Raw genomic sequence first — 12,273 nt, forward strand, 5'->3', positions numbered from 1 at the left:
GCATTACCACAAAGACCAGGTATGGCACTGGATGTACCGGGCTCCACACACACACACACACACACACACACACACACACGCGCGCCTTCGTACGTACGCAAACACACATGTTGGCAGACAGGCAAGCATGCATGCGTGTACACACACACACTAGTTTGCACTGTTGCCGTTGCTCCACCTAGCTGACTGAATGTGTATTGTGTTTCTGAGTGTTACTGTACAGTTGTTTTTTAAAATTGTTAGTGTACAGTTTTTTTTTACAGTTAGTGAACAGCTGAGGTAAATGTAGATAAGCCTAACTGTATGTGACCAGAGAATGTCTTTTTAGTGGTTTCTGGTGGTTTCAATGTCTGTAACTCTGATGGTTCTGCTGATATAGGGATGCTTTGAACATGCTGCCTATTTGTTGAGGTTAGGATTTACAAAGTCAACATAACATCTTAGTAATCTCTTAGACACAGCCCACGTCTTGTCTATTTGTTGACCTGACTCTGGAAAGACCTCACCACCTCCACATCCATTTCAGACACAGCCTCAACAATGACAATAGGTATGTGTACATGTCATCACTGTGCTCCCACAACAGGGCTGTATTCACTAGGAACCAAGTGGAGGGGCAGCAGGTAGCCTAGCGGTTAAGCGCGCTGGGCAATTAACCAAAAGGTTGCTGGTTTGAATCCCTGAGACGACTAGGTGAATAATCTGTTGATGTGCCCTTGAGCAAGGCACTTAACTCTAATTGCTCCTGTAAGTCGCTCTGGATAAGAGTGTCTGCTAAATGACAAATACAAGGAAAACGGCCTGAACAGGGAGAGACTTGCTCAATTAGAAATGCTCCTTTTTGTTTTCAGTTTCAAAACATTCTGCTACTGTGTGCCCTAATGAATACGACCCATGTAACCATGTCATCACTGTGTTCTCACTGTCTGACCGTTAACTTGACCAGTCGCAGACCTCTGACCTATGCATGACTGGCTTTCTGGGAAAGCGTAGGAGGATACACAGACACTAGGCACCAGTCAGTCAGAGTGTCTCTGCTGAGTCTAGTACAAACAGGCTGGGAAGCTCTGAATGCCAGGTTGCTGAGTCTAGTACAAACAGGCTGGGAAGCTCTGAATGCCAGGTTGCTGAGTCTAGTACAAACAGGCTGGGAAGCTCTGAATGCCAGACTGCTGAGTCTAGTACAAACAGGCTGGGAAGCTCTGAATGCCAGTCTGCTGAGTCTAGTACAAACAGGCTGGGAAGCTCTGAATGCCAGGCTGCTGAGTCTAGTACAAACAAGCTGGGAATCTCTGAATGCCAGTCTGCTGAGTCTAGTACAAACAGGCTGGGAAGCTCTGAATGCCAGGCTGCTGAGTCTAGTACAAACAGGCTGGGAAGCTCTGAATGCCAGGCTGCTGAATCTAGTACAAACAGGTTGGGAAGCTCTGAATGCCAGGCTGCTGAGTCTAGTACAAACAGGCTGGGAAGCTCTGAATGCCAGGCTGCTGAGTCTAGTACAAACAGGCTGGGAAGCTCTGAATGCCAGGCTGCTGAGTCTAGTACAAACAGGCTGGGAAGCTCTGAATGCCAGGCTGCTGAGTCTAGTACAAACAGGCTGGGAAGCTCTGAATGCCAGGCTGCTGAGTCTAGTACAAACAGGCTGGGAAGCTCAATGCCAGGCTGCTGAGTCTAGTACAAACAGGCTGGGAAGCTCTGAATACCAGTCTACTGAGTCTAGTACAAACATGCTGGGAAGCTCTGAATGCTGCTGCTGAAGCACCGTAGTAGACAATAAAGGACACACATTATATAATGAGACTCTTTCACACTTGACTGAACACAGACAGACAGACAGACAGACAGACAGACAGACAGACAGACAGACAGACAGACAGACAGACAGACAGACACAAACAAACTCCTCCAACACACACACACTCTGGACCTCTGCGTGACCTCTAACGGGCCCGAGTACTCACGGCAGCTAGAGGCACAAGAGAATTCTGGAAACGAAGTGAAACTGTATGCCAACACTGACATAATCCTTAGGGATCGAGGGGGACAGAGAGAGAGAGAGAGAACATGAAGGAGGACCGGGACATTAGGGAGGGAGATAGATAGAAGGGGGAAGATTGAGAGAGACAAACGGAGAGAGAAGAGGAGGAGTTACTCTGAGAACTCCTGGATCACAGCTGTGGGAAGATTAGCTCATTGAACAGATGACCCCCCCCCCCCACTAGTATCAGAGACAACAGACTTACAGAAGAAGGGATGACACTGAGATGATGTCATATAGTCCAGAAGGAGATTGTCACACTTTATTGAAAAAATACAACCTGCCATATATATACTGTAGGGAGGCAGGTAGCCTAGTGGTTAAGAGCATTGGGCCAGTAACCGATAGGTTGCTGGTTTGAATCTCCAAACCGACTAGGTGAAAAATCTGTCAACAAACTTTTGAGCAAGGCACTTAACCCCAAATTGCTCCTTTAAGTCGCTTTGGATAAGAGCGTCTGCCAAATGACTAAAATGTAAATATACATGGGTCATATACCATTCTGCTCAGGGTTTAACGGTCAGCTTATCATATGGACCAATAGTAAAAACCCTTATGCAAACACATTGGTGCTAGATCACAAATGGAAACCAGAGAAAAAAAAATAAAAAATTCTGTACTATTATGAGTAATAGTAATGACAATATGCGTATTAACAAAAAATGGATTGTGCAATATATGAGAACAGATCAGACATTTCTCTCCGTCCTAAGTGTGGTGTCGGCGCCGCATAGCACAGCTGACCCTGGCCTGTACCTCAGACCTAGCCCAACCAGGGACCTGCATTTCAGATCCTACCACAATATGAACCTCCAGGGGGGACCTGGGCCCGTATTCAGAAAGTGTCTCAGAGTAGGAGTGCTGAACTAGTATCAGGTCGCTCCTGTCCATATAATCTTATTAATTATGATCTAAAAGGCAAAACTGATCCTAGATCGGCACTATACGGACCCTGGGTGAATAGTAACAATGGATGACACAGAGACAAACTTTCCCTTCTATCTCCCTTCACCCCCGTATGAGATGTAGCAGTGGTTTGGTCTGGGGAGTGTTCTCTTTGTGTAGATCCTACCACAATATGAACGACCGGGGGGACCTGAGATTACTATCCGTAACAGTGGATGACACACACACAGTAAGATAAACTTGACCTTCACCCCCCTATGACGCGTGCCAGTGGTTTGGTCTGGTGTGTGTCTGTGTGCAGGACAGCTGTCCCCATGCTATCCTATGCTAGGACTAATCTCCTGTAAGTCCTGTGGCTCCCCTGGTCTCATTCATTAGAGCATCTCTGAGTCTGACCTCCAGGATAGGCCTCTCCCACACACCCCACTGCCCCACCACCACAGCCCCCACTGGGCAGGCCCACTGATCAGAGCCCCTAGCCCCATAGCTCAGAGTAGCCTGGTCCGAGATTGGTTTGTGCTGTCTTACCAACTCCTATGGCTATTGCTGTGTGACGCCTCTTGATAATGACCATAGGAGTTGGAGATAACGCACAAATAGATCTGCGACCAGGCTATACTCACATACCAAAGCCCCTGATACCACAGCCGATCCATAATCCACAGCATTCAGACATGTTGTACAAAAATAACTGTGTCCTTCCCTTCTGAAGTGAAACGGAAAGACAGCCCAGTCTGGAGTAGCTGATACAAGCACTATGTCAGTCTGTCATCACTTTACCACAACATGAGCATAACATTACCACAACATCACATCAACACTGAGTGATGTAAGCTTTCTTTGATACGCTGGGCTCACTTTCAATCCCGTACAATATCCATCTTGGTATTTCATACATTATTTGTATCTATACTTTTGCATATAAAGGTGTTCGGCTCATAGATGGAGATGTTCATAACAAGTAATAAAGCATTATATTTTCTCATAACAAGTAATACAGCATTATCGATGCTCATACTGTAGCAAGTAATAAAACATTATAGATGCTCATAGCAAGTAATATAGCATTATATTTGCTCATAACAAGTAATAAAGCATTATACATGCTCATAGCAATTAATAAAGCATTATATTTGCTCATAACAGGTAATAAAGCATGATAGATCCTCATAACTAGTAATAACACATACCTGCAGGCTTTACGTAAATGTTACAAGGTGTTACATAGATCTCATACATCTTTAAAGTGGTCATATCATCCCCAGGCTATCTTCTCCTTCTATGGTACTTTCATGTCCCAATCCTCATACATCTCTGAGCAGTGTACTGTAGTGGCTTCATGTTGCTGTGTGTCTTATTAGCACCCCCTGGTGTACTAGACAGGCAGTGTTCAAAACTCAACACTTGATCTAGTCACTCTTTTAAACTTGATTGAGGAATTCCCGTTCTAGTAATTCTATTTCTATGTCGGGGACATTGGGATATGAAATAGTGGAGAGGATGTCATTGATGTTATAAAGATAAGGGTCCCTTAAATAAACTAAAACTGCCTTAGAATGAGTGAAGCAGGCATATAGGCTAGAGAATCATAGGGGGCTTGTGTGTGTGCATGTATGTATGCATTTAGTCAATGTATCTTAAATGCTATCATATTGAGAGGGAGGTATGGATGGAGTGAGGCTTTTGATTGTCTATGCATTGTTAACACCATCTATGAATACCAGTTCATATCCAACATAGGGAGCAAAGTGGAAATGTTATGACATTATGAGAAAACAGATGCTTTGATACAAATACAAACAGAGATGATACAGAAGCAATGCTATTCAGCCTCTAGTTCGTGCTTTTCCTGGTGAGTGAATGCTTGAAGTCAGAGGCCCATCGATCACACAATAAAATCACAGGAGGATCATGGGAGGAAGAGTTTTATCCATCTTTGGGCGTACGTTCCTTCTCTTACAGGGTCAAAACAAACCCCAATGTTTAAGATCCGGTCACAGTGTTCACAAACATCTAACATAGTCCATATTCCCCATACTCCATATAGCTGGGCTGGCTAACACCTATTATGGTGGTTTTCCACTTTCTAAATATAAAAATAAGTGCCTCCTCTCTCCAGAGCAGTCCTCAGAGAAGGTGGGAGTTAGTTGTAGAAGAAGAGGGACATTGGATGGTTTAGGGAAAGAGCGATGATGATTGGAGGATTCAGAAGAAGCTGGTAATCTTGAGTCTCTTATTCCAGTCCATTCCAGCAGACAATTCCAGTCCAGCAGACAGGCTCTCTCTGGGGTGGGATGGGGGTATAGAGAAGGGTGGAAGAAGGGAGGGTTGAAGGAGGGGTAAAGGATGAGATGTCCATCATTCCATCCCGTCCATTTTGGAAGCAGGAGGGAGTGGGTGTTGGATTGCCAACGTTCAGAGAACAACATTCTATCTGCGTATTCTCTTCTGTTGGATTGGTTGGTAGTGGTGGTGGGGTAACGGGTAGGGATGTTGAAGGTAACTTTCAGAAATGTCAAATTCGACAGTCTCTCTGCTTCTCTCATTGGGTGGCAGAAAAGTTCAGAAGTTGCTGAAGAGCTGGTGTTTTTTGTCCCAGTCCATCTGAGGGGCTCTCTTCTTGGCCCTCTTGGCGTGGGCCTTCTCTTTGGCCTCAGCCGCTGTGGGACTCAGGAGCAGGCCGATCTCAGCAAACGGGTCCATCAGACGGGCCGCCTCGTCCTCTCCCAGCTAGACAGACAGACAGACAGAGATTAATATCGGAGACTACGTGGTAGTTATAGTGTGGCTTGACATACACACGCATGGCAGGGTTGAGGGCAATTCAATTTCAATTCAGTCAATTCAGGAAGTAAACGGGAATGTCACGACTTCGGAAGTCGGTCCCTTTTCTTGTTCGGCGGCGTTCGGCGGTTGACGTCACCGGCCTTCTAGCCACCCCCGATCCACTTTTCATTTTCCATTTGTTTTGTCTTTGTTTTACACACCTGATTTCAATCCCACAATTACTGTTTCATTATTTAACCCTCTGTTCCCCCATGGGTTTTTGTGAGTGATTGTTTATTGTATTTTCGGTCGTCATGGTGTGAGTGTATTTGTTACTTTGTATATTTGACATTTTGAGTATAAGTACGTTGATTGCTCATATTTGCTGTCCTGCGCCTGACTCTCTACACCAGCTACACATACAGGGAATTCCAATTCTTCTAATTTGCTCAATGATTTGGAATTGGTCAAATGTGGGAATGGTAAAATTGGTAGACCTCAGTTTACTTCCTGAATTTAATGAATGGAAATAGAACCCTGATGTGTAATTCTGATAATATCTGTGTTAATGTGATACACTGTATGTGTTATATGAAATAACAAGAGGTTATATACTGTACACTAAAATATAGTTCACACGCATGCAGACACACATATACACACACCTTGCATGTTTGTACACACACACACACACACACACCTTGCACGCTTTCTTGCATGTTTGTACACACACACACACACACACACCTTGCACGCTTTCTTGCATGTTTGTTCACACACACACACACACACACACACACACACACACACACACACACACCTTGCATGCTTTCTTGCATGTTTGTTCACACACACACACACACACACACACACACACCTTGCACGCTTTCTTGCATGTTTGTTCACACACACACACACACACACACCTTGCATGCTCTCTTGCATGTTTGTTCACACACACACAGACACACCTGCAGGCTGTTGTCAGGACTGCTCAGGTCAGAGTGGTGTGACTGGATGGAGCGGCTGGTGAAGCTGCCGTTGATCTGAGGACTGGGGGAGCCGTTGGATATGGACGGACCGTCATAGTCTGGGAAAGAAGGGTCAGAATTACTCTCTGTGTACAGATCTAGGATCAGCTTCTCTACCCTTTCCTCCCCCCAATCCTAACCTTAACCATTACTGGGGGGAAATGCAAAACTGATCCACCCTACCTTCACCCAACACCCAGAATTACAGGCTCAGATTTGGAGGTCAGTAATCTGATGCTGGTTTTGATGAACTACACCGTAACATTTCACTGTAGATTAGGATCATCAACACCATTACCGCCTTCTCAATATGCAACTGTACAATGTAGATGTACAATTAGACTAGAGACTTGTCCTGAGCTGTACTGTGCCTTTGGCGTGGTTTATAAGAGTACACTTTAAATAAATACCTTTGACGTGGCTGGCCAACGGGGTGACGCCCATCTTCTTAAAGTGATGGTCTGTGTCAGGGTCCACCACCAGCAACCTGGTCTCATCTCCTCCTGTCTTTATGAAGGCCACAACCTCCGCATGGCGCATGCCCTCCACGTTCACTCCATTCACCTGAAAGGAGAGAAGGGAGACAGAGGGGAAGAAAGGGTGTTATGGGTGAGCGATGTTAGATGTCTCCATCTATACTGTTGTCTGGGATTCTGTGATCTGGCCTCGTCACTGTCTCAATGTTTCAATGTCTGAAAGATGTTCAAGGCTGTCTGGTTGTGAATATGTATACAGTAGGAAAGAAACAGTGAAAACTCTAGATCCTGCTGCTGGTTCAGACAGGAACAATTAAGTATCCAAAACAAGTTCTAAAAAAGCACACTAGTGATGTTGGTCGCTCGTCTGTCATTACTGGTGTGCAGACTTTACACTGGTTGACTTACAGTTGATTTCTGGTACGTCCACATTGGACCAGTGCAGCAGTTCACCAGTCTCAATCCAACAACATCCTCTTTACCTGAGCCAGCATTTTAGAGAACACATTCACAACTGTCCAAAACCATGGCATAGCCTAAACTAAAATACTTATACTTATTTATTCAGACAAGGATCAACTGAATATGCGAACCATTACTTGATCCAAACAGTAGAGGGTGCTATGCACCAAAACAATCATTTTCCACTGGACTCAATGAAGAGTGAGGACTCAATGAAGAGTGAGGAATCAGACACACATTTTTGCAAGATGGTGCATAGAGAGAGAGAGAGAGAATATTCTGCATTCCTTCCTCAATGACGTACAAGCTGAACAGAATACCTTTACATTCCATACCCCATTACAACAAGGATGGAACGAGCATGTAAGCTAATGGGCTCTAACAGTAGAACATCATTTATTTGTTTCCTTTTCAAACACTTTTTTTCTCTCTTTGGTCATAGTAATCCCTCTTATTGGTTCGGCAACTTGTGAATTCAGCTGGAAAAGAGTGAGGGGGGAGTGTGTGAGGAGAGAAAGAGAGGGGAGCGAGAGTGTATGAAAAGTGAGAAGCTCTCACACCTACACCCCAGTCACTAACACATCAGTTTCTGTCGGAGAGTTTCTCCCTGTGACTTTCCACAGACTCCTGTATATTCCATTAACTCTATTCAGCTAGTACTGTAGCTTTGCACGGTGCTGCCTGCCTTAACGTTGGTACACCATCAAATATTGATGCCTAGCTTCTGCTGAACCAATAGTGTGGGTTTCAGGTATCAGTGTCCTGAGGGGGATTTTGTTTTAAAATTCACTAACGCTGCTGCTTATGAAGTGAGGGCAGTAGGAGGCGGTTGTGACACAGACTGGTCTAATACACTGTAACAGCACGGCTAGATACCAGACTGGTCTAATACACTAACAACACGGCTAGATACCAGACCGGTCTAATACACTAACAGCACGGCTCGATACCAGACTGGTCTAATACACTGTCACAGCACAGCTAGATACCAGACTGGTCTAATACACTGTAACAACACGGCTAGATACCAGACTGGTCTAATACACTGTAACAACACGGCTCGATAACAGACCGGTCTAATACACTGTCACAGCACGGCTAGATACCAGACTGGTCTAATACACTGTAACAACACGGCTCGATACCAGACTGGTCTAATACACTGTAACAACACGGCTAGATACCAGACTGGTCTAATACACTAACAACACGGCTAGATACCAGACCGGTCTAATACACTAACAGCACGGCTCGATACCAGACTGGTCTAATACACTGTCACAGCACAGCTAGATACCAGACTGGTCTAATACACTGTAACAGCACGGCTAGATACCAGACTGGTCTAATACACTGTAACAACACGGCTCGATACCAGACTGGTCTAATACACTGTAACAGCACGGCTAGATACCAGACTGGTCTAATACACTGTAACAACACGGCTAGATACCAGACTGGTCTAATACACTGTAACAACACGGCTCGATACCAGACTGGTCTAATACACTGTCACAGCACAGCTAGATACCAGACTGGTCTAATACACTGTAACAGCACGGCTAGATACCAGACTAGAGAGTGAGAGTTAAGCAGTGATAACCGTTAAGGTGCTGACCCCTTCACTATCAGAAACACATCTCTATCTATTCTTTCTCTCTGTCTCTCTCTCTCTCTCTCTGTCTCCCCCTCTCTCTCTCTCTCTTTGTCTCCCTCTCTCTCTTTGTCTCCCTCTCTCTCTTTGTCTCCCTCTCTCTCTTTCTCTGTCTCCCTCTCTCTCTTTCTCTGTCTCCCTCTCTCTCTTTCTCTGTCTCCCCTCTCTCTCTGTCTCTGTCTCCCTCTCTCTCTCTGTCTCCCTCTCTGTCTCTGTCTCCCTCTCTGTCTCTGTCTCCCTCTGTCTCCCTCTGTCTCCCTCTCTGTCTCCCTCCCTGTCTCCCTCTCTGTCTCCCTCTCTGTCTCCCTCTCTGTCTCCCTCTCTGTCTCCCTCTCTGTCTCCCTCTCTGTCTCCCTCTCTGTCTCCCTCTCTGTCTCCCCTCTCTCATCTCTTTCTCTGTCTCCCTCTCTGTCTCCCTCTCTCTCTTTCTCTGTCTCCCTCTCTCTCTTTCTCTGTCTCCCTCTCTCTCTTTCTCTGTCTCCCTCTCTCTCTTTCTCTGTCTCCCTCTCTCTCTTTCTCTGTCTCCCTCTCTCCCTCTTTCTCTGTCTCTCTCTCTCTCTCTCTGTTCCCCTCTTCGCTCTCTACTCTGGTTCTCCCTCTCTCTCTCTGTCTCTGTCTCCCCTCTCTGTGTCTCCCTCTCTCTGTCTCCTCTCTCTCTGTTCTTCTCTCTCTCTCTTTGTCTCTCTCTCTCTCTCTCGCTCTCCTCTCTGTCTCTCTCTCTCTTGTCTCTATCTCTCCTCTTCTCTCTCTCTCTCTCTGTCTCTCTCTTCTGTCTCTCTCTCTCTCTCTGTCTTCTCTCTCTGTCTCTCTGTCTCTCTCTCTCTCTCTCTGTCTCTCTCTGTCTCTCTCTGTCTCTCTCTGTCTCTCTCTGTCTCTCTCTGTCTCTCTCTCTTGTCTCTGTCTCTCTCTCTGTCTCTGTCTCTCTCTCTCTCTGTCTCTCTCTCTGTCTCTGTCTCTCTCTCTCTGTCTCTGTCTCTCTCTCTCTCTGTCTCTCTCTCTGTCTCTGTCTCCCTCTCTCTCTTTCTCTGTCTCCCTCTCTCTCTTTCTCTGTCTCCCTCTCTCTCTGTCTCTGTCTCCCTCTCTCTCTGTCTCTGTCTCTCTCTCTCTCCGTCTCCGTCTCTGTGTCTCTGTCTCTCTCTCTGTCTGTCTCTCTCTCTCTGTCTCTCTCTCTCTGTCTCTCTCTCTCTGTCTCTCTCTCTCTGTCTCTCTCTCTCTGTCTCTCTCTCTGTCTCTCTCTCTCTGTCTCTCTCTCTCTGTCTCTCTGTCTCTCTCTCTCTCTCTTTGTCTCTCTCCGTCTCTCTCTCTCTTTGTCTCTCTCTCGCCATTAGAGTAGGTGTCAGAACATAAGGCTCAGTGGAGTCATCACACACTAATTGGTAGAGAATCGTCTCATCCTACCAGCCCTAGTGCATGAGGAGGAACAAGCCCCCTTTGTGTTGGGCTAGGGGAGCAGGTGTTGTGTCATGTTTCATAGCAGCAGCAATCCTTCACAATCCAACAAAACAATCCAGCCCACTCAAGCTAATTAATAGGGCCCTTGTTCATTAGGCGACTCCCACACAATACAACAGTCAGTGTAGTGCTAGTGGGCCAAACCTGTTTTTCATTGGAATACAGTGCTGTTTGAATGCTTTACAGAGCAGTCGTTTTCAAGGTACTATCATAATCGTCAGTGTTTGCTTAGGTTGTACACCCTGGAATGTTTCCAATGGTTTACCTGTGTGTGTGTGTGTGTGTGTGTGTGTGTGTGTGTGTGAGAGAGAAAATGGGTCTTCACCTTGCTAACGAGCTGCTGACAGATGGACCAAGCAGTGAACCGTGCCACACAGTTGCTTGGTCAGGACATCCTCCATTAGCCACAGAGAATAACACACACATAATCATCCTCTAGTCAACCGCTGAGCCCACACACCTGCCTGGGGTTACCTAGGCCAAACCCCCAGGGCTCTGCCTGCAGTTTCAGCAGGTACAGTGACCTAGCCACTTAGCACTAATCCAGCTAGAACGAAGAGACACAGCATTAAAACCAATGACTGAGTGACAGGGCTTCACTGACTACAGTTTACTGACACTGACTGTATAGGGGAAACTGCTCTAAGCGCATAAGGTAAAAGTAGTCCTTAACCCTTAACCCCAGATCTAGGACCAGATCAGCCTACTCCTGATCCTAACCTAAATGATTATAGGCAGTGATGTAAAGTACACTACATGACCAAAAGTATGTAGACACCTGCTCATTGAACATCTCATTCCAAAATCATGGGCATTAATATGGAGTTGGTCCCCCCTTTGCTGCTATAACAGCCTTCACTCTTCTGGGAAGGCTTTCCACTAGATGATGGAACATTGCTGTGGGGACATACTTCCATTCAGCCACAAGAGCATTAGTGAGGTTGCACACTGATGTTGGGCGATTAGGCCTGGCTCGCAGTCGGCACTCCAATTCATCCCAAAGGTGTTCGATGGGGTTGAGGTCAGGGTTCTGTACAGGCCAGTCAAGTTCTTCCACACTGATCTTGACAAACCATTTCTGTATGGACCTCGCTTTGTGCACTGGGGCATTGCCATGCTGAAACAGGAAAGAGCCTTCCCCAAACTGTTGCCACAAAGTTGGAAGCCCAGAATCGTCTAGAATAAGGGGCCTAGCCCGAACCATGAAAAACAGCCCCAGACCATTATTCCCCCTCCACCAAACTTTACAGTTGGCACTATGCATTGGGGCAGGTAGTGTATTCCTGTCATCCGCCAAACCCAGATTCGTCCATCAGACTGCCAGGTGGTGAAGTGTGATTCATCACTCCAGAGAACGCGTTTCTACTGCTCCAGAGTCCAATGGTGGCGAGCTTTACACCATTCCAGCTGACACTTAGCATTGCGCATGGTGATCTTAGGCTTGTGTGCGGCTGCTTGGCCATGGAAACCCATTTTTATGAAGCTCCC

The 12,273-nt window shown here is 46.1% G+C and overlaps 1 protein-coding gene across 2 annotated transcripts in view; it reads right to left on the minus strand.

Annotated features, from left to right (window-relative positions):
• Positions 1-2,272: 2,272 nt before the first annotated feature.
• Positions 2,273-12,273, minus strand: part of LOC115206168 (Na(+)/H(+) exchange regulatory cofactor NHE-RF2) — a 62,291-nt gene continuing 52,290 nt past the window's right edge. For both annotated transcript variants that reach the window (XM_029772829.1, XM_029772840.1), the window contains 3 exons: positions 7,152-7,305; positions 6,682-6,800; positions 2,273-5,674 (listed from right to left, as the gene is read on the minus strand). In XM_029772829.1, the coding sequence (XP_029628689.1) occupies positions 5,507-5,674; positions 6,682-6,800; positions 7,152-7,305 (441 nt within the window). In that variant the 3' untranslated portion in view covers positions 2,273-5,506. The remainder of the gene's footprint in view (positions 5,675-6,681; positions 6,801-7,151; positions 7,306-12,273) is intronic.

This window comes from Salmo trutta, chromosome 1 (genome assembly GCF_901001165.1).
Source record: "Salmo trutta chromosome 1, fSalTru1.1, whole genome shotgun sequence".
NCBI lineage: Eukaryota > Metazoa > Chordata > Actinopteri > Salmoniformes > Salmonidae > Salmo > Salmo trutta.